The sequence below is a fragment of the Anastrepha obliqua genome, chromosome 4 (assembly GCF_027943255.1).
Source record: "Anastrepha obliqua isolate idAnaObli1 chromosome 4, idAnaObli1_1.0, whole genome shotgun sequence".
Classification (NCBI taxonomy): domain Eukaryota; kingdom Metazoa; phylum Arthropoda; class Insecta; order Diptera; family Tephritidae; genus Anastrepha; species Anastrepha obliqua.
Window position 1 is genome coordinate 36,457,970 of NC_072895.1, and position 20,134 is coordinate 36,478,103.

Genomic DNA, 20,134 nt, shown 5'->3' on the forward strand with positions numbered 1-20,134 from the left:
TTCACTTTACTGGAATATAGATTAAAAAAATGGTGAATACAAATAAGAGTCAAAAAAGTCATTTTACTTCTTTACAGCGATATGTGAGCTATTTGTTTGAGACTGTAAATCACTTAAGGAGCCGCCCATGCTTATTCCACCAACCGGTACAGTGCTTGCATTATGGGATGAATTGCGCTTCTGCTGCTTACCACTACGCAAGTCGCGCTTATCAACACAGCTCTCAAGCACTCCATCTAAATTCTGCTTCATCCCATCAATGTCTGTCGGTTGCAATTGCTTTCCGTTTTTAAATATAGCTGCCTGCACGTTGGGATTTTGGTTTTGATTTTGTGGTGTTGGATGCGAGTTTCCTTGGCCATGATTCTGGCATCGCGCCTGCATTTTATTCGGCTTCATTCGGTGTTGTACGGCAATCGAGTTTGTAATGGGTTTCAGGACGTTTCCCACTGCTTTAGTGCGCCCTTCTCGAAACACCATTCTCTGGCCTATTCGTATATACTCTGGATGCTTAATGAAGCGAAATTTTACATGTGCTTTGTCCCCAGTACGTAAACAATCTTTCGACATATTGATAATAGATGCCGTTTGTCGAATACTTCCGCAGTGAACCATTGCTTGATAGCGAGAGGATATGGTGGTTGGATGGTGTAGTACAAGAATTTCCCCTTCGAATTCCCAGCATGCTTGAGGTTTTAATTCTGGACTAACCATGACCTGAAATAACTCTTGATTAGTAAGCCATTTTTAAAGTCGGATTGTGTATTTTCGTATTGTTACCATTCCTTTGCGTATTTGAGATCGTTTGATTTTTTTCAGAGCAAAACTGGCAGTTTGACCACCTCGCACTTCCTTGACGTTCATCCGTTTTCGATGAATACTTTTTACTGCAATTTGTATAAAGTTTCCCAATGCATCTGGTCCCAGCATAAGTGTATCATTTAGTTTTATTAGGCCTTGGAGGCAAGTTCCAGAAACAACTGTTCCCACGCCAGGTACTGAGTAGGTATCATCAATTTGAAATTCTGCCGGCAAGTTGTCTTGACCAGTCATACGTGTCGTTAACAAATTCAAAAACATTTTTAGTAGTTCCAAATTATCTCCAGTAACATTTGAAACTTGAAAAATTGGGCATAAACGTTGAGAAACAAAATTTGTAGCACTTAAAACCACATCATCGGCGTTTTTGACCATTACAGGTACTTTGCGACAACCTTGTGACTTTAATATTTTGAATAGTAGTTTTAAGTTATCTTGCAAAACATTGGGTGGACACATATCAATTTTAGTAACGACAACAAATACTGGCACCGATAATGCTAATGCCAGTCCTAAATGCTCTTTTGTCATGCCCACTATACCCGCATTAGCACCTATCTAAAAGGTATCCCATTAAAATTAATTCCTTAATAAGGATTGCATCTGTATTACCATTAGCATTCCGAAGTCTGGGGCATGCCCTGTCATGCCAAATACTGTTGTTTTTAAATAGCGTTCATGTCCCGCCAAGTCAATGAATGTAATAACTTTCGCGGATTTTTCGCATATCTTGACCCAGTCCAGAGTGCCATGATCAGGCTTGTTAACAACATTTCCAACACTATCAAAACCTGGCGAAATTAAGTTGCAGTAAATGATTAAAACTGACGATCAAGACTTGGTAAGTTTAACACACCTAATATATCATTCCCTACAGAGCTGGTGCGTCCCGTTTCCATCTCATGCTTGTGTCGAAACAATCTCTGTCGAGCATGCCCGCGCCCGTTATCCAACTCACCATGTGTAAGTACCCCAAGCAAAGTAGATTTGCCTGCATCAACATTTCCAACAACTGCAACGCTAAGCAAGTAGTAAATAAATTAATATCACAGTTCTGTTTTCACACTTCAAACACTTTGGCTTCTGTTAATATCATTGACTTACCGAATTTCCATAAAATCAGAGGTGTCAACGCGCCTTCTTACCAAATACTGCCCAGCCAAACCTTTTTCGACTTTGCGCTGTCGCAGTAATACTACATCAGCATCAATTGTTGTTGCTAGTGATTGCAATGTCGCCACTGATGCGCTATATTCTCCCTCATCTAAACCATTATCGCTGCCATCTGTTTATTATAGCAGTCATGCAGTTATTCATAAATTAATAATCGGTGCACAAGTTTACCTTCTCCAATGCCAATTTCGTAAATGGTTTCGCCTCGGCAATCCACTATGCGTTCTTCTAGCCTCTTTTTTAGCAGCTCAAATTGCTCCTCCGTAGGACTAACTAACACTTTCTTACCACAAATACTTGAATAATCAACTTTAGGGCTGTGGAGACGCTCGAAATCATCAACAGCATATGCTGATGTAAACTCAGCGGCACTGCGTCCATCGACCGGTGATAAGGGATTGCTCTCACTCATAATTTCGTTAGAAAGTTATTCTCTGTTTATACGGCTCGACTTATTTTTTTCTAAAAAATTTCTGATCATTCGATACATCCAGACTCATTTCACTTGTCAAAAATTGTTCCTCTGTTTACTTTCCAACTGTTTATCTGTAAATAGGTAATTTTATGTGAATACGTTGGATAGTGTAAATGGGTTTACAAAATAAAATTTATTTTAAAACACCCCACCCAATTTCGAAGCACAACAGCAAATTCAGATTTGATTTCAACGTAGTATTCATTGTGTGGTCAATCACAAAATGAAAGCGGTCGTATTGAATTGCAACGCTTATATACCCTTTCATTGGAAAGAATGATGCAACGCAGATTAATTTCATGTAAGCTGGCTGTTGAGTGAATAAGTAACCAGCAATGATGATGAAATATTTAATACAGTTGATATCCTTTTAACGCAGTTTGTTTTTACGCGGACTTTTTTAACTCTCAGTTTTCTTTTTTACACAGCATTTACACATATTTTTTATTGAATTTGTGCATCAAACTAACAACAATGGAGCTGAAAGTGAGTAAGAGTACGGTAGATTTTCATCAAGTGTTACACATTCGCCGCTACTGTGCTTGAAAACCATTTTATTCAGCATGAAAATTCCCGACTTTGAAAAAGCAATGGAATGTTATCTCGAACTAAACAACGGCATACAGAAGAAGAAAAGTCAGTATTTACTTACACATTATTTTCAGACTGAAAGAGTATTCAATTTTTTTTTTTTGGTTACATTTACTAACTGTCCAATTAAGAGTTTCGTATGGAAATTTTACATTTTTTTGCGGATATCTTTATGGTTTTTTTTTTTTATCGGAGACTTCGGAGGCGCTAAAAGATCTACTGTGCAAGCTTTACACATACATTTACATATAAATACAGTTTTTAGTTTTTTTCACAGTGCCCATAGCGGGTGTCAAACCCGGACGATGGACAAACCCATTCGGCTACGGCGGCTGTCTTGTTAGTACATACTTATAAATTATAACATACACTGCATCAAACACCGGATCGAAGAATGGAGGGAAATTAGTTCCAATGCAATGAAAAAGGTATTGGAACAGGAACTAATAAAATGTAAGGGATACCAAACAAGTACAAATATTATATATGTATTTTCATTTTTTATGTAATTGTTATTGGCAAACACTCTTTTCCACACTCGGCCAGAACAACCCGGCCAGGGACTGTCACTCCAGCAGCATTCCCCACACATTTATTGTGTTACCAAACCAAAAATTCAAGTTCGATAGAACTATTTATGTATGCTTATTGCAACGGAAATTGTACGGTACTATTTATGTTGCGGAAATTAAAAATGGAGGAGATGTCTTTAAGATCTACTAGACCGTTACAAACCAAGTACATAATTGGCAAAATAATTAAAAAACCAGCAAATTTATGAGAAAAAAAAATGTATATAAAAAAATACAAAAACAGTTGCATAAACGATTTTTTTTCTAAAATTTTCCCGATTAACATAATTCAAATATATGTACATAGTTCCACTAAAAAGTATATTCATTTACATTTCATTTGAAATTCAACATGCCTACTCTGTTTTTGACTGCATACAAAAGGAGTTCTTACATCTATATTTCCGTTACACCAATTACCGTTCTAATGACGTTCTTAGTTAGGTTTGTAAATGATCGAGTAGTTTTTGAGATATTCGAATTTTTAAAATGACTTTTGACCTTGGATATCTATCATCTCCATAAAAGTCTTAACTCCCCATAAAAGTCTTAGTACCGTTGTAATCAGTATAAAAGTTCTAGTGAATTTTTTTTTTAACAAAGCGATGCCTATTCTTGTTCCCTAAATTGTTTTTCTAATGTATTTAAATCCACACTTAATTTTGCGATTATTTTCCGGGCTGATGTCTCTTTAAACAGTACATAAGCTAAGTGGCGATCATATTTATCAATGGGTGTATATAGATATATACAACAAATATGTTGAGCGTCCATTTTATTTACATAACATTGCTGATACCCAACTTATTTCTTAAAAATGCAGTGTTATTTTTAGAAAGCGTCGGAAAATAAATTAGCAAAAACTCCACAGGATCAAGCACTTTCAGAATTCATTGTATTTTATGGTACATTTTGCAAGCAATAATTACAAGATTTTCCGTATTTGACGTGACGTGGTAACGAGATTTTTATATATACTTGGAACTTTCTTGTTTTTGTTTGCACAGCTCAATACTTTGTATATTTACTTACTACATAAGACAGTCAATAAATACAGTTGGAAAATTATTGTAAAAACCTATTTATTTTGGTTTCCGCTTTTGCTGGCAATTTCGACGCTCTCTTTCTAACAATTTCGCAACTTTAACTATTTGATGACGGCAAAAAATAATTTGACATTTTGAATAAATGTTGCCTGATGGTATATATTTTGCCAATCGAAGTAAAATAAAATAAAGTACAGTGCTATCTAAACTGCCACATTATAGTAAAAACTGCGAAAGTGATATACCAATGACGCAAATACACACTATTTCTACTAAAACCTTAACTGCAGTTAAAAACTCTGACTAGTTTTAAAAATATCAAGTGCTTCCACTGCAACCGGTGGTTTTTGTTTACGTTTGATTTTGTTGGCAACGGATGCTGTCTGTATATTTACGTTGTTGTTGTTGTACCATTTCACCAAGGCCCGTCGGTTCAGTGTAGTCATCGGCCGTTATACTCTATCTCATTTAACGTTAGGCCGTAGAAACAACATGTTCCAAAGAGAAAAGGATAGTGGGTGAGTGGGTTTAAGGGGGTATGTGAATGGGTGGTTAGTATCGTGCGGGGTACTTTCATATGCCGGACATAAGTTGGGCATGTCGGAGTCGATTCTGGATAGAAAGAAGTTTAGCCAACAATAATATCCTGAACGCAATGACACGGGTTTCATGTTTCTGAAGCTCTTCGTTAGCGATGCGTAGTGTTTGGACTCCAATGATGACATTTGGGGGGCGGGAGTTTAAGAAGGTGGTAAGAAACTCTTGATGAATGCCGTTTAAGACCTGTCTATAAGCTGTTGTGTCCAGTAGATGTGTTTGGCCCTAGGTATCGACAGTGTAGTCAAATGTATGCCTCCTAACGTGACTGGGAAGAATTACTTGCTGAGCACCCTCTTATGCCCTATAACTGGGAACACTCGCTGTGAAGATATTTTAAGGCAGACATCAGCAGGTATCCCGTGGCTGTATTCTGGCAGATTCGGAGCTTCTTCCACTGCGTGTCACTATGGCCAGGTGACCAAATAGGCGGTTGTATGTATTTTAGGTTTGTTTACAGTCGGTATTAGCGTGTCGGTGACTTTAATCTTCCAGGTGGTGAATAGGATCTCCGTGGATTTAGTGAGGGAAAGTTGTAGATACCTCGCAGTGAAAACTCGAAAAAATCTAAAGAGGTATTCGTTTATGTTTGAACACAAGCCTTCAATGTCTTTTCCGGACGTCATTATCAAGCAATTGTCAGCATATGTGATTAGTGAAACTCCCTCCGGTAGTTGAGAAATTTTCAAGGCATGGAAGTTGAAAAGCAAGCCCGAATACCTGAGCGGTCGTCACTCGTCACTGATTTTTCGAGACCAAACATCAAAGCAGAGGAAGATTAAGAAAAGTGTACTGCACGGTGGTGTCCTTTCACCCTTGCTGTTCAACTTCTAAATATCGAAGCTCCCCCAACCACCAGGGGGGCGACTGTACGATAATGGCGTCGGGCAATGACATCGATGGCCTGAGTTCCAAAGTGAGCAACTATATCGCCGACCTTTCTCGATTTTTCACTGCGAGGAATCTCCAACTTTCCCCTACTAAGTCCACGGCGACACCTGGACAAAGGAGGTCAAACTGTCTCTCAAGGTAAAAGTCGATGACACACAAATTCCGACGGTAAACAACCCCAAAATTTTCACAATGAGGAAATGTGCTCCCTGTAATAGAGCACAAGAAACTGCTCAGCAAGCAGTTCCTGGGTGCTACCGCAGGTTCAATAATGAATTAAGTTTTATTCGTTATATATTTTCTTTTCCTTGAAAGTTGGGTGAAATTATTTTAATAATTAACGAATAATTGCTGCATATAAAGGGTGATCAGATTGGAAGCATTTTTTCCAATAGGGGTTTTTTTTGAGAGATCACGACTACTGTGAAACAAAATACATAACTTTTTCCAATATTCATTGACATATCATTATGGAGAGACTAGCGCCTCAAAAACATTTACAAATCGTATTACGAAAATCGACGCTCTATGAAAAGTGTTCACCGCGCGCTCAGGCCAATTTATGCAATTTTACGGCGCTACTTGCCATACAGCCATGCAGCTCGTGAAACAATGGATTTACTGCTTCGGCGTTTCGGTAAGCAATTTATCTCTCGTCTCGGACCAGTAGATTGGCCTCCAAAATCACGTGATATCACACCCTAGGACTTTTATTTGCAGGGATACGTAAAGTCTAAATGCTTTGTGGATAAACCAGCTTCGATTGAGGTATTGGCAGCCAACACAACTAAAGTTATCCACGAGATGCCGACCGAAGTTCTCCAGTGAGTTATTCAAAATTGGTGTTTACGGATAAAGGTGCAGTTGCGGCCAACATGTGAAAGTTTGGTTGTTTACAAAACTAATAAAGATTGCCCAATCGATGAAAATTTTCATAGTTTTATTTCAATTTAAAATCCGTTACCTCTAAATTAATCACCCTTTATTAGTGACTAATTTCGCGCTTTTTGAGCGTAGTGCATATTTGTTCATTACCACTAAATTTAGTTATAGTAATTATGTTTCACTCAAAATTTAATGGTAGAGAAGAAATGTTTTGCATAAGCTGATGAAAATGTTTTTTCTAATAAATTTAGTGCAACTGATGTACTTAGTGCTATAAAGATTTAATGCACTACCCTAATCTCTGATACATATACATATAGAAGATATCGTAGTTTGCTGGAAGAATGACACAATGCAAAATAATTACTTTGAATATGCAGAGATGGTCGTAGCTACTTACATTATGTTGTGTAAATAAACCAGTTAGTAATAGTAAATTGAAATCCTTAGAGCCGAATTTTCGAATTTCTTCCATCCAGCGAGCGAAATGTATTCATTCAAATAGTAACTTTTTAATTTTCATTTCATAGAAGCCTAAATTTTTGATTTTGGTATGTGAAAATATCGAGATTTTTCATTACCACTAAGGAACTTACCTTTCGTACCATAGTTGGATGTACTTGATTAAAAAAAAAAAATTGAGGAAGCATAATGAAAAGCTAGCTTTCACTGCAGGGTATATACACATGTAGGCAGCCGGTTCTACGTTACCGGAATGATGCGGGGTTTTCCCGACCAAGGGCTGCCGCCCCAGTAAACTAGCCCTGTCTAGTGAACAGTGTATCCACATGTATGTTTAGTTCATCTTGCATACATTCAAACGAGTAATTCAGCCCAATCAACGATATCGGTGTGATATTTTTAATCGTCAGAATTCTATTTTTAGTTTCCTTATGCTTTTCTCTAACCCAAGTACCAAAGACAAATGTTCTACAAGGGGTTGCTTCCGAGTAATGCGCAAAAATACTCTATTGGTGACTTTGACCTCAGTCAAATCTTACGGCACACACCAGCCACCAACTAAGCAAGAATAATGTCATCTAACTTGTAACTCATGTTTTGTATTAGTTTATTCATATTCCTTTAGGGGTTTCTAAAAATTAATACATTAACAGTAGTTTTGGTATAAGTTTGATCAAAAGTTTAATTCATTCCATGCCATTTTATTCGTAAAAGCAAAATTAATATAACAGTTTAGAGGGGAATTCCTTTTATCCTGAAAAATTATTTTGATTGAGATTTAGGTTACCTCCGACAAGGGGAAAAATTCAAATAATGTGGCGGAAATAAATAGGTGTAATATGCAAAATTAAGGGGAAATCAGTAGTAAGGCAAATTTCAAATGCATTGCCCAATCTAGTCATCTTTTAACATGCCAAACATGTTCAATATAAAAGTAATACATTTTATACAAGAACATTGAACATTGAACTTTATGCACATTATGTTTTACTCTTCTTTCGACGCCTACTCGTATTGGTAATGTTTCGACTGGAGTGTTTTAAGTATGATTCTTTTATGGAATTATTCTCGGTTCCTATTTTCTGAGTATTACTTTCGCCTCCTATGATGTATGTATTACCTTCTAGTGTGTGAAAACAAAAATTGTGTATTTTATGATAGAAACAAAGTTTCATTCAATATTTAATTGGTTCACAGTATAGTTCTTCTCTGGTTATGTTTTTGTGTAGTACGTTGTTTTGTTAATTGTAATCTTTTTCATAACTCAACTCCAAATACAGACGCACGTCTGATCGATATAACTAACGAATTTTCCTTCTTTTCGTCGTCTTCCCTTACTTATATCCCAGGTTTTATATATTATGTTTAATTTGTAGATGTTGTTTGCGTATGTCGGCATCACTAATCCTAAATTTTCGATCTTAAAAACTCCTCCTTAGGCCACAGGAACCTCTTCAGTTTTCGGTGTTGACTCAGTTGTGCTAGTGATATCTACACCTTTTGCAGCGGCTGATGCACCCCCAATGGCCACTTCTTCAAAGTTCTGCACTAAATCTGGAACATCGTCATCAACTGCAGCTGAAGATACGCTCGATAAACCGGCAGCTGCGGCACCTTTATTAGCGAATTCCGTTGCGATCTTTTTCAATTGTGTGATGTCCTGAGGCCCCAACTGTGTTAAAATTCCTGGCAACATTTCTGAAATAGACTTGTTTTCCCCATGTCCAGTAATAGCGAATGTATTTGTTGGAAGAGATGCCTGTGCTTTAGGGTTATTGAAGTGAATGACGGTGCCATCATTTTTGATTATATTAACTTCTTCAATCCCTGGAATTGTGTTCACCGACAATTTTTTTAGCGACGACTGTAATTTTTTGTCATCGGTAGCAGGAGTCGAGTGCACAATCTTCTTCTTGCGACGTGGAGTACCCTTTCCACCAATACGCACATGCGCTTGCAACTTTTTCAATTTCTCGGGATTCATCTAATAAACCAATAAAACATGAAAGCTTTTAGTATTTTACTTATAGAATATAATTTATTTTCACACAATCACCTCTTTTTGTTAAATTTTTCTGAACGTTGCGTAGGAAAACACGTGCGCCAATAGTACGTCCAATTGTCAAAAAGAAATCGCCATTATGCTAAAATAAATTCTAGCAGTTTTCGGTATAGTGAAGTATGTGTGAAGAAAAGTGCAAATGTGTGAGTTGGTCTTCAATCAGGGTTACCAAAATTCTTATTGGGAACACTGTTCTAAAATGCAGTAGACCTCAAGCAATGCATGTATGTATAAACAGTTTGATATATTCATTCTTATATGGAACGTAGGTCAAGCATACGAAATATGAAAATAATAAGAGACTAAATCATAGTAACACCAAAACTTATTTAACGTCAATTGCATTCGTTATCCGCTAACCTCTGTCATTTATTTTGTGTCTTTAACATTGCCGATTTACCCAGTAAACTTATATGTGTTATCAAAGAAGTTTGATAATGTTGACTCCGAATAGCAGACGGTTTTTTATGACATGAGTTTTCATAGAAGAAATACTCTCGAAGGTTTGTCTGATGTCTAAGAGGGGCGACCACTGTTAGAAAAAACTTTTTCTATCATTTGGTGCTTTATGCCCAGAAATTCGCACCTGTGCACCTCGAAATAATAGTCACGCACCAAAATATTCGGCTACGGCGGCCGCTGCCAACTACTTACTTATAGTACGTATATTAATGAATTGCGCCCTATACTGTCTTGAACCCTTAATTTTACATATAAAAATAAATAATAGTTTTCAAAAAGTTCGTTTACTTTTCTCAAGTTAATAAATTTTTTATTTTGTAATTACTTTGGCTTTTATTTTTTGTTATCGTTATTTGGTGTGCCACCCTGGAAAAATAGGCAAAGGACGTTACGAGCTACCGAGTACCGAATAAAATTTTACATATTCGGTGTGAAAGCCCTTATTATAATTTTACGAGTAGTCTACACGAAGCTGGAAACTCTGAGTGCAAGAAAATAATAACTCTTGAGAGTTGCCATAGTTCGAAGATTTACAATAAAATATAAACAGAACATATTATATATCACTAATTTTGAAGCGATAGTCGTTTAAACTATGTTATAAAAATGATCTCGTCAAAACACTGATTCATGTTTGTATGCAGTTTACAATCGCATCGTATGTTTGCCAACATGCAAAATTCGTGTTACATGTGTACATATTTGAGTTGCTAAAACGCAAATATGTGCATATAACAATACGTTTCCACCAAGTTTGCCGGAAATTGTATACAAACAGCAAGAGGTTTGCTTACGAGAATGATAGAATACAAGTTACTACGACGCTTTTAAATGATATTCAAAAATCGGTCGCACGAGAAGACTGAAGAGGTGGTCAGAGAACTACCTGAGTGGTCGGCATTCTTTAGTCATCACAGCCTCTCTCGCTTTTTTATTGCGAGGAATCACCAACTTTGTCCCGCTACATCCACGGCGACCCCTTACCACCTGGACGAAGGAGGACAAACTATAGCTAAAGATGAAAGTCGATGATTGGTGTTTCTATATACCGCCCCTAACAACCCCAAATTCCTTAGTGTCCCCTTCGATAATTTGCTCTCCTTTTCAACGCATACAACCGCAATTACTACTAAGGTCCAAAAAGCTGCAGACTTTCAAAATACAGCAATCAGGACAGCCATGGGCCTTCTGCCTTTTGATGCCCCCCGCGCAACTCCCTCAAGGGGTTATACGCAGTTATAAAGCAAATAAAAGACGGGTTGTCAAGGATTTATCCTGAAGAAACTTCAGAATATTTTAATTTGAAAATTTTTGGCGTTTATAAAAGCATCCTTCAAGAACGTAACAAAATTTTTTATTTATGAAAATATTGATTATAGAGCGCGCTGCAGGCGATTTCTGGAACCTCCTTTAAAAAAAGACGATTTATATTACGTTTCCACCAAAAGCAAACACCGTGTTTGCAGGAGTTGTGTTTGGGAGAACTGTCAACTGTTTCCACCGAAATGTGTTTGCAAAGTGTATGGTCTTTGGTATGGTAAGCAGATTTATGATACATTATTTTGCGGCGACAGCACAGCGCGATAGCCCAGCGGCTAGCAATGTGGGCTTCCGATCCGAAATCCTTGGTTCGAATCACAAAAAAATTTTTTTTTTTTTATACATTTATTTCATTTTGTTTTATGATATGTTTATGAGCAGATTTTTTTCATGGCAGAAATACACTCGGAGGTTTGCCATTGCCTGCCGAGGGGCGACCGCTATTAGAAAAATGTTTTTATTAATTTTGCTTTCACCGAGATTCGAACCAACGACCTCTCTGTGAATTCCGAATGGTGATCACGCACCAACCCACTCGGCTACGGCGGCCGTCAATCAAATGTCATATTGACAAATTGCAATCATTGTTGCCATGTTTCGATAAGAATGCAATAATAAATGAGGAAAATGAGCAACATTGCCACCACTTAATAATTAAATTAGACGCAAACCCAACAAAACACGCTTTAAATTAGACGCAAACCCACAAAACACGCTTTGAAAGTGAGTTTAGGTATGGAGTTGTGTTTTAATTTTGTATGGGATTTGACAGGAGTTTTGTTTCGTGTTTGCGCTAAGAACACGATAGCGGCAGAGAACACGATAGCGGCTGCGGTGGAAACTTAGCATTACGGTGTACATCGTAACTCAGGATTGGATTATCTGAAATCAAAAAACCAAACAAATTTTGTTAATATATTAGATTATCTAGTAATTCATCGTTCGGCTAATCAAAATAGTGAATTTTCACAAAATGGCAGCTTTAAAAAAAATTATTTCGATTTTTACGTTAAAATTTGGCCGTAAATTGATTATAAAATGGAAAATAAGTATCAGATTTACAAAAGGAACGATTAATTACTAGAAAATGTATCTTTAAAGATTGAGTTAAAACGGTTGACCGATCAAACAAGCCGTTTTCGAGATATCGGGTACACCGACTTGAAAAATGCCGTTTTGAAAAAAACACGTTTAAAGTTTCAATACCTACCTTAAAACGTGCCGAGGCATCTCTACATATTTAGCTATAACTCCGAAAGTATTGCTTAGATCTACTTCAAATTTCGTGCGTATACTTTTGAATATATGTACATTACAAAAATGCAATAAAAAAAATCGATTTTTTTGAAAGTCATAACTGCGTATAACCCCTCAATACGAGGCTTCTATGCTCCCAGGTAAGGAGCACAACGAAATGGGCAACAAGCAATTTTTGCTCGAGTTTTGCCATATGAATCACACTTGCAGACATTTGCTTGACCCTGAGCCATCTCCCAGGCGAGTCAATCCAGAATCGACCTCGTCATACTCAACTCATGTTCCATATAAGAAGGTACCACGCAAGATACTAACTACCTATTTACATACTCATCTAACATTCCTCTGCCTCTGAACCTAACCTGCGAAACAGCATGTTTTCTCGGTCTACCATTAGATGAGTTGGAACATAACGATCAGTGACTACATCTCACTATTTTGAACTACATAGTTGAATTATTCGATTTTAACAACTAGTATCTGACGAGTTCTGTTGCTGTTGGACTGACCAATCCTGTATATTCGGTGCATAAAATGAGTTGCCCGTCAATTTTTAAGTATTTGTGCATTTTTCATAGTAAAAGTAAATATTATTTCCTCTTCATTCTCATCGTTACATATGAAATGTTTGAAATCAATACTTACTTGAATCATTCACTTGCTCACTTTAAACTTCCATTCTTCACTTAGGTTCGGCATTTAAATATGGCAATGAAAAGTGAATATATCATATAGTCTCAAACTTTATTTCAAATATGAAAATAAATAAAATAACTAAATTGATGCGAAGAAATACTTCGAATTTACTATGTTATCAAATGTTGATGTGAACTCTTTTTGTAGAGAACTGTGAATACATCAAATATAACCAACGATATTTGCATTTCTCTACTAAGGTCCAATGGACGCTTGCATTGCTTTGACAATTGCTTATGTCTGCATCCAACTTTTTATTAGTTCATATATTTTATATATATGCATATACGTTTTTAAAATATTAAAAATATACTGATTCATAATTTTTTTTATTCCGTTTTTGTTTTCCCCCTGGAAATTTTAGCATTTGTTCTTTAATTTTTAAGCGTCTTGGTAATAAACATCTATCGTCTAAACATAAACGATTCATTTTGACAACAGATGCGTTAGTTTCGTGATGGGCAATCAGACTAAAAGTATTGATATCGGCAGCTCGATATCAGTCTTGTATCCTTACTACAAATTGACATAACGCACGCTGAGCAGCTGGGTTGCTGAATACTCTTTGCTGACGGAGGAAAAAATTGGACTTTCCATAAATTCTTTTGTTTAACAGTATTTTCTCGCGGTATGGAACATTTATTTGATATTTTGAAATAGTATATTATTAATTTTGTATTACTTGTACAATCTTGTGGGATCTTTCTCTGCGAAATCAGATAATTGGCCAATTTTTTCGAATATTCTACCTATCCTTTTTAACATAATCGGTAGCGGGTTAATTTATGGTGAATTAGGCAATATTAATAGAAAAAAAACTAAAAATTTCTCAAAATTTAGAGTACTATGGATACCGAAAAATCGAGCAATAGTTCGTTTGAGGACCTTACTAATATAAATGAAGGTGAAACGAAGTCAACATATGCAGATACGGATAAAGACTCTGATAACAACGGAATAGAAGAAAAAAGTAATGTCGCTGCTGGGTCTGAAAGAGAATTGCAGGAAAATACCGAAACTAAAGAGGATGAAAGTGCTGTTTCCGACGAAGAACCCTGTGATGTATTAGGAAATGGTCAATTGGTTAAACGTATTATAAAACAGAGCCAAACAAGTAGGCGTCCAATAAGAGGTGATTTGGTTACAATCACATTCACCGGAAAATTAACAAATGGAACCGTGTGTGAACAAAGGGAACATTTTCAATTACATGTTGGCGATTTTGAGGTCTCAAAATTTATTTTACTGTAATGTTTGATATATACTTAGGGGTATTTTTGTGTTTAGGTTGTGCAAGGACTGGACATGGCGATTCCGTTAATGAACGTTGGAGAGGTTGCAGAAATATCGATCGATGCTAGATTCGCTTATGGGAACCTAGGTTTTAAAAACGAAACAAATGAAAGTGCAAGCATACCACCCGACTCAAAAGTATGAAATATTTAAAGTGATAATTTCTAAAATGTCTTAATATTTTACTTATTTCCACAGCTAATATATGAAGTGCATTTATTAGATTCTAAAAGTGAAGACTTCTCTGACTTAAAATCTTTGGAAATACGCAGAAAATATGGGTTAGTGCTATTTGTTTAAAATATTTTTTTTTTATTGAAAAAAGAATATAAATTATATAGAACAAGTAAAAAGGAACGCGCAAATTTCTGGTACAATCGTAACGAATTCAATACTGCAATTCAGTTGTATAGGCGCGCACTAGATTATTTGGATGATCGCGATGGCGATCCCGATGCCGCTTTGGACAAAGAAGATTTAGAAGTAAATAATATTGTGGGAAAAAATAAAACATGTTAACATTTACATAATTTTTGTTATGCAGCTTTCCAATAGCGATTTGCAAACTTTACTGGAGGATCGATTGATTGTGTACAATAACTTGGCAATGGCTCAAATAAAAATATCTGCTTTTGATGCCGCTTTGAAATCGGTAGAGAATGTTCTACGTTGTCAGCCAAATAACTCCAAAGCTTTGTATCGGAAAGGTCGAGTAAGTGTAATGTGGAGTGCTAGCGAACATCTATGATACTAAAACTGTCTTACAGATTCTTGAGGGGAAAGGAGATACAAAAGGTGCTATTAGTTTATTGCAAAAAGCCGCTACCCTGGAACCGGATAGCAAAGCTATTCAACAGGTTAGAGATCAATTGAAGTTTCTAATGTAGCCGAACTAATTTAATTAAATGCTCTGTAGGACTTAGCAAAGTTAATAATTAAAGCACGAAGAGAAGAACACAATGAAAAGGAAATGTATCAAAAAATGCTTGGCCAGGCGAAAAAGCTTGAGCAGAAGTCCAAACAGCCACGAAAACAACAAAGCATGGAGAGTTCGAAGGTAAGTGTATAAAAGTAAAAAATCATTTATACGCAAAGCAAACATTCCACAAACCTATAAGCCTTTATTCCAGCTTTTTTTTCGCAAGAAGTACAATTTGAGTTTTGCAAACAAAGGGTAGAAAAAAATTTGTAATTTTTGTTAGATGTTGTTTTTGAAGGGTTACTTTAGGAGGCAAAATTTTTAAAAGTTAAGAGTTAGTGAGTTTGTCTGGATATGTTGAAATTGCTTACTATAATTGCAAATTATGTATTTGAATAGTTTGTCAGGAAGAAAATCTGACAATTGGCACACAGTATATCTTTTATTCGATGCTCACCCCGAGCATAAAACATGAAAATGCTTTTTAACTAGCGGTCGTTCCTCGGCAGGCAGGGTAATATAGCATCTTAATGCGAAAAGCCTAGATGACCTGGCTGACCTATGTTCACTAATCTTCATCCGTCAAGGTACTGTTTAGTAATATAGCTTGATAAGCTCGCGTCAAAAGGACCAATCATCTATTTTCTGATAACACTAGTTGCGTGACTCGTTATAATAAACACCCTTTTTTATTTGGTACAAGTAATGATACTGGAAACTATTGCAATTTGAAGCACTGTACACATGAAAAAATTAGAACGCGTTGGGCACCGCTTGACATACAGAAGACAATTGTCAGTATGAGTCAGAGTCAGTCAAGAGTCCATCCAATGGAAAAAGTGGGAAATTCAAAGTGGAAGAGTCTGCATGACTCATCACTTTCTGAAATAACTGTTACAGCTTGGACACAGAGCCTTTTCTTGAAAAATTGAAAAAATGAGCTATACTGATAAAGGTTTTCGGTCGGCAGTGAGTAAAGGTGGCCGTAGAAAATGTTTTTAAAGAAAAATCTAAAGCTATTTTTGTGGAAAGGAGGTTTACATTGAAATATAAAAAATAAAAAATCCTTCATTAAGCATATATGTGTACTATATGTCTTGGAAATGCGAATACAATAGCTTTACCACTCGGTCTTGCTAAACGAATAGAGTTTTACTCTTAGTGACATCGCCTGTCATATACTTCCCCTAATCACTATTAATTCGTACCCCTAAAATATGCCTACAAAATAAATAAAGGAAGTGCAACGTCCTCGTTTTGTCCGCCGCCCGCTAACAAATTTGTAAAATAGGCTTAGTGAAGATGTAGTACACGTAGGCTTTTATCCGGAATATTAAAATTATCACGTTTTAATAAAAAAGTACAATCTAAAGAGCCACAAACAGCATTAAACATAAGGACAGAAAGAGTACAGTTCTCCGAGATTCTAAGGCCTTAAAGCTTATTGGGAGGCAAGCGAAAGTTATAAGAAGGCGTAGGTTCAGGAAAATGCAAAGATCGCAAAGCACATTTAAGAAAGACCTGAGCACGCTCGATGCGATCAATTACTGTGATATGGTCTCCAAACGAGCGTAGCATATTTTAAATTGGAACGTACGAAAGACGTTTATAGCAGTTTAAACGTATACGGATCAAAGAACTGTGCACAGTTCCGCCTAGCAAAGCCTAATGTTGAATAAGATTACATAACAAAATGGCCAATACGACTATTAAATAAGAAATTCGTTGAGAAAATAATGCCAAGATCTTTTGTTTCATCAACAGTTTCAAAAAAGTGTTAGATATACTGTACCGAGGCAACAAAACATTATGAAAAGTGATTTTGATTTTAATTTCTTAATATTCAAGGAAAGTTGATTCTTAGTACATCGGAGATGCAAATTATCAATATCGGATTGCAGTTTATGCATGTCATTCGGAACTTTTATTAAAGAAAAAAATTTTAAATTATCATAAACCAAAAAGTTAGCGTAAGAAAAACAACTAAATCTTTAATAAACAGAACAAATAGTACATGGCCTAAAATATGATACTTCCTTAAGAACCCCAGAAAAAGCCAAGCCAGGTCAAGAAGGTGAGCCTTCATTGGTGACAACATATCGCCGTTAGAGAGATAAGATTTAACCATTAAAAAAAAACCGAATGAAATCCAAAGCAAGCTAATTTACTTATTAAGATGGAATGAGACACCGTATCAAAAGCGTTTGAAAAATCTGTATATATACAGTCAACCTGAAATCAGCATTGACTAAAAACAGCCAAGTTAGAAACTGTTGAACAAACAGAAACATAAACAAATCCATGTTGATTTCTGAAGATCACTCAGTGTACCAAATTCTGCCCCTGACTTAAGGGGTAACACCACGGAGGGTGCAAATTTTAATCTGGAACAAAGAAACATTTTTTTTCTTAATCTAGATAAGAATAGCTAGAGAAACACGTAGGGGATTTAAAAAATATTTATTTTTGTGGAATTAGCAAGCATTTGAAGGAAAAAACTCTATTTTGGACTAAAAAAACGGCACTTAAATAATTATAACAATCGTTTAAATTATTCTATCGAAAATCCCCTACGCTCTTCTCTTAAGAAGGTTATTATACAGACGTAGTGAAAAACCTGATTAAAAATATTTAAAATTGTTTGAGTTATGCTGCGTGCCAATTTCAGAAAACGTGTTTTGAGAAAAACGCGTTTAAAGTTTGGAAATTTGGAGAAGTCGTTAGGTAGCAGTCACTAACGCTTGGTTAAAAGCTTAAAATATTTATGAAATAAACTTCGGTAACGTATAACACTTTTTGTTCTGTATTTTAAAAGGTTCAAAGAATTTTTTAAGCTTATAAAAAAAAATCAATTTTTTGAAATTTCTACAGTGGTGTTACCCCTTAAGCCATGTCGAATGTTTGCTTTTGAATTTGGTCTTTTCAAATAAAAAACTATTCTATTTTTCTTTTCAGCTGAAACTCATAGGCTATTTGATGGGATCTATTTTAATTGGTGTTGCTGGCGTTGCTATATACAGATACAAATACTAAATAGTTATTGAAGAATGGGAAGAGCCAATCGTTTCCGGGAAACAGTTTACCACTTTTTTTTTATTTTTCATTATTAAAAATCAAAGAAACGATGAGCATTTAAAAAAAATAATAATCGGATCTAATTTCGGTTTCATTACTTTATTTTTTATTAAAAATTTTTTTAGTATTGTATAGTGTGGGATTTAAGTGTTTTCGTTTACTATTTATGTTGGTAAATATATTTGGATATAAGGGACTTATGAAACCATAATAAACATCATTCCACAAGGTAATTTTTTGCTTTGTTTCTACCAGGAGTTACCATGGAGTGTAGGGCGGTGAAGAACACAGGAGAAAAGGGTTTTTTAGCATCTGTTACCAGCAACTTGGGGAAGCGTATAAATCTTGTACTTTAGCTGTAAAGAATTCAAGAGTGAAATTGCATAAAACTTCAGAATTAAGAACTTAACATTAATAACTGCGATCCAAGAAGCTAAACTAAGCAGCAGCTCAGATCTCAGTTGCGCTGGTTTCAACAAATTAGTTACGCAATGATAATTATTGTAGATGTCAGATAGATGATTCAACGTTCATCTCAAATGATGATGCGCTGGAAAACTAATTCGATGGGTTCAATAAAATTTCTTTTATATGACAGCTGGGCGTCTTAGTGTTCTGATCTTATTCATTTTTAGACTATATTTAATTGGCGCTTACTCCCTTTTTGGGTGTTTGGCCGAGCTCTTCCTATTTGTGGCGTGCGTTGTGATGTTATTCCACAAATGGACCTACAGTTTTAAGCCAATGCCGAACGACAGATATTTTTTATGAGGAGCTTTTTCATGATATTTTAGATAATACTAAGACAAAAACAAATACAAAACCATATTTCATGATTATACGGCGCTTAACCTATAGAAAGTTAGGTTGAAACCTCTTTCTTATAAATTTAGTAGGTACTTCCATATGAAATGACCGTTTTTCTGACGATATGGGTGAGCACCATTTTTTCATGAGAATTTCGATGCCTGATATTGACTGTTACGATGCGGTACCAGATGAGATAATGGTAGCAGAGGAAGAGGAAGGACTGACCTTCATTTGGTTCCCACGACAGTCGGTTCTACGTAACCGGAGGACTGTCACTTCAGCCAAGGCCAAGGACTGTCACTTCAGCAGTATTCCTCGTATATGCACGGGGAACGTTTATGCTGCTACAACAACAACAACAACCTTCATTTGGTGTTTCCAACCGCCGCCGATTAGCACGAGAAAGAAACGATTGCCGCATTTTGTTAAACTTGACAAAAATCGCTTAAGTAGTTATCGCGCCAATCAAGAAAACGAAGTTATTGACTGTTTTCGCGTAAAAATTCAGCAAATGCCGGAGAATTTCATAGTAATCTTTCCTAAAGGGCGAACTGTATAAAATTTTGGTGTGAACTTCAGTGACACCTACTTGCTCTGTTAAGAGTTCAAAAGTATAAAATAGGAAATATTGACGAAATATGATGAAATTGTGGAAGAATTTTGCGGTGCTAGGAGCCTTAAATTTGCACATTGAAAATAATTGAAAACATAGAGATGCATACCGACGGG

The 20,134-nt window shown here is 36.0% G+C and overlaps 3 protein-coding genes across 8 annotated transcripts; 1 reads left to right on the top strand and 2 right to left on the bottom strand.

Moving 5' to 3' along the window:
• Nucleotides 1-4,786, bottom strand: LOC129243901 (GTP-binding protein 1). 5 transcript variants are annotated; one of them, XM_054881333.1, is made up of 7 exons: nucleotides 4,709-4,786; nucleotides 2,164-2,538; nucleotides 1,924-2,104; nucleotides 1,676-1,839; nucleotides 1,432-1,610; nucleotides 781-1,377; nucleotides 1-717 (listed from the first exon to the last, which is right to left on the bottom strand). In XM_054881333.1, exons 2-7 carry the CDS (start codon nucleotides 2,402-2,404, stop codon nucleotides 64-66), a joined length of 2,016 nt encoding a protein of 671 aa, XP_054737308.1. In that variant the 5' UTR covers nucleotides 2,405-2,538; nucleotides 4,709-4,786; the 3' UTR covers nucleotides 1-63. The 5 variants fall into 5 exon arrangements, with proteins under 5 accessions (XP_054737308.1, XP_054737305.1, XP_054737307.1 ...); XM_054881330.1 differs by having other exon boundaries at nucleotides 4,663-4,773; XM_054881332.1 differs by lacking the exon at nucleotides 4,709-4,786 and adding an exon at nucleotides 4,560-4,674.
• Nucleotides 4,787-8,090: 3,304 nt separating this feature from the next.
• Nucleotides 8,091-9,699, bottom strand: LOC129245190 (transcription factor BTF3 homolog 4). Its single transcript, XM_054883217.1, has 2 exons — nucleotides 9,568-9,699; nucleotides 8,091-9,495 (listed from the first exon to the last, which is right to left on the bottom strand). Exon 2 carries the CDS (start codon nucleotides 9,493-9,495, stop codon nucleotides 8,947-8,949), a length of 549 nt encoding a protein of 182 aa, XP_054739192.1. The 5' UTR covers nucleotides 9,568-9,699; the 3' UTR covers nucleotides 8,091-8,946.
• A 4,103-nt stretch (nucleotides 9,700-13,802) lies between these two features.
• Nucleotides 13,803-18,828, top strand: LOC129245775 (peptidyl-prolyl cis-trans isomerase FKBP8). 2 transcript variants are annotated; one of them, XM_054884157.1, is made up of 10 exons: nucleotides 13,834-13,936; nucleotides 14,028-14,096; nucleotides 14,149-14,535; nucleotides 14,596-14,739; nucleotides 14,800-14,882; nucleotides 14,943-15,084; nucleotides 15,146-15,313; nucleotides 15,369-15,458; nucleotides 15,518-15,658; nucleotides 18,476-18,828. In XM_054884157.1, exons 2-10 carry the CDS (start codon nucleotides 14,094-14,096, stop codon nucleotides 18,551-18,553), a joined length of 1,236 nt encoding a protein of 411 aa, XP_054740132.1. In that variant the 5' UTR covers nucleotides 13,834-13,936; nucleotides 14,028-14,093; the 3' UTR covers nucleotides 18,554-18,828. The 2 variants fall into 2 exon arrangements, with proteins under 2 accessions (XP_054740133.1, XP_054740132.1); XM_054884158.1 differs by lacking the exon at nucleotides 14,028-14,096 and having other exon boundaries at nucleotides 13,803-13,936.
• Nucleotides 18,829-20,134: the final 1,306 nt, after the last annotated feature.

Bases quoted from the DNA above. Each gene is read 5' to 3' on its own strand.
- LOC129243901 (XM_054881333.1), bottom strand. From the start codon at position 2,404: ATGAGTGAGAGCAATCCCTTATCACCGGTCGATGGACGCAGTGCCGCT. The intron at 1,611-1,675 runs GTGTGTTAAACT...TAATTTCGCCAG, and splicing joins TGTAGGGAATGATATATTAG to GTTTTGATAGTGTTGGAAAT. The intron at 718-780 runs GTAACAATACGA...GAGTTATTTCAG, and splicing joins CTCAAATACGCAAAGGAATG to GTCATGGTTAGTCCAGAATT.
- LOC129245775 (XM_054884157.1), top strand. The intron at 14,883-14,942 runs GTTAGTGCTATT...TAAATTATATAG, and splicing joins GAAATACGCAGAAAATATGG to AACAAGTAAAAAGGAACGCG. The intron at 15,659-18,475 runs GTAAGTGTATAA...TTTTCTTTTCAG, and splicing joins AAAGCATGGAGAGTTCGAAG to CTGAAACTCATAGGCTATTT.
- LOC129245190 (XM_054883217.1), bottom strand. From the start codon at position 9,495: ATGAATCCCGAGAAATTGAAAAAGTTGCAAGCGCATGTGCGTATTGGT.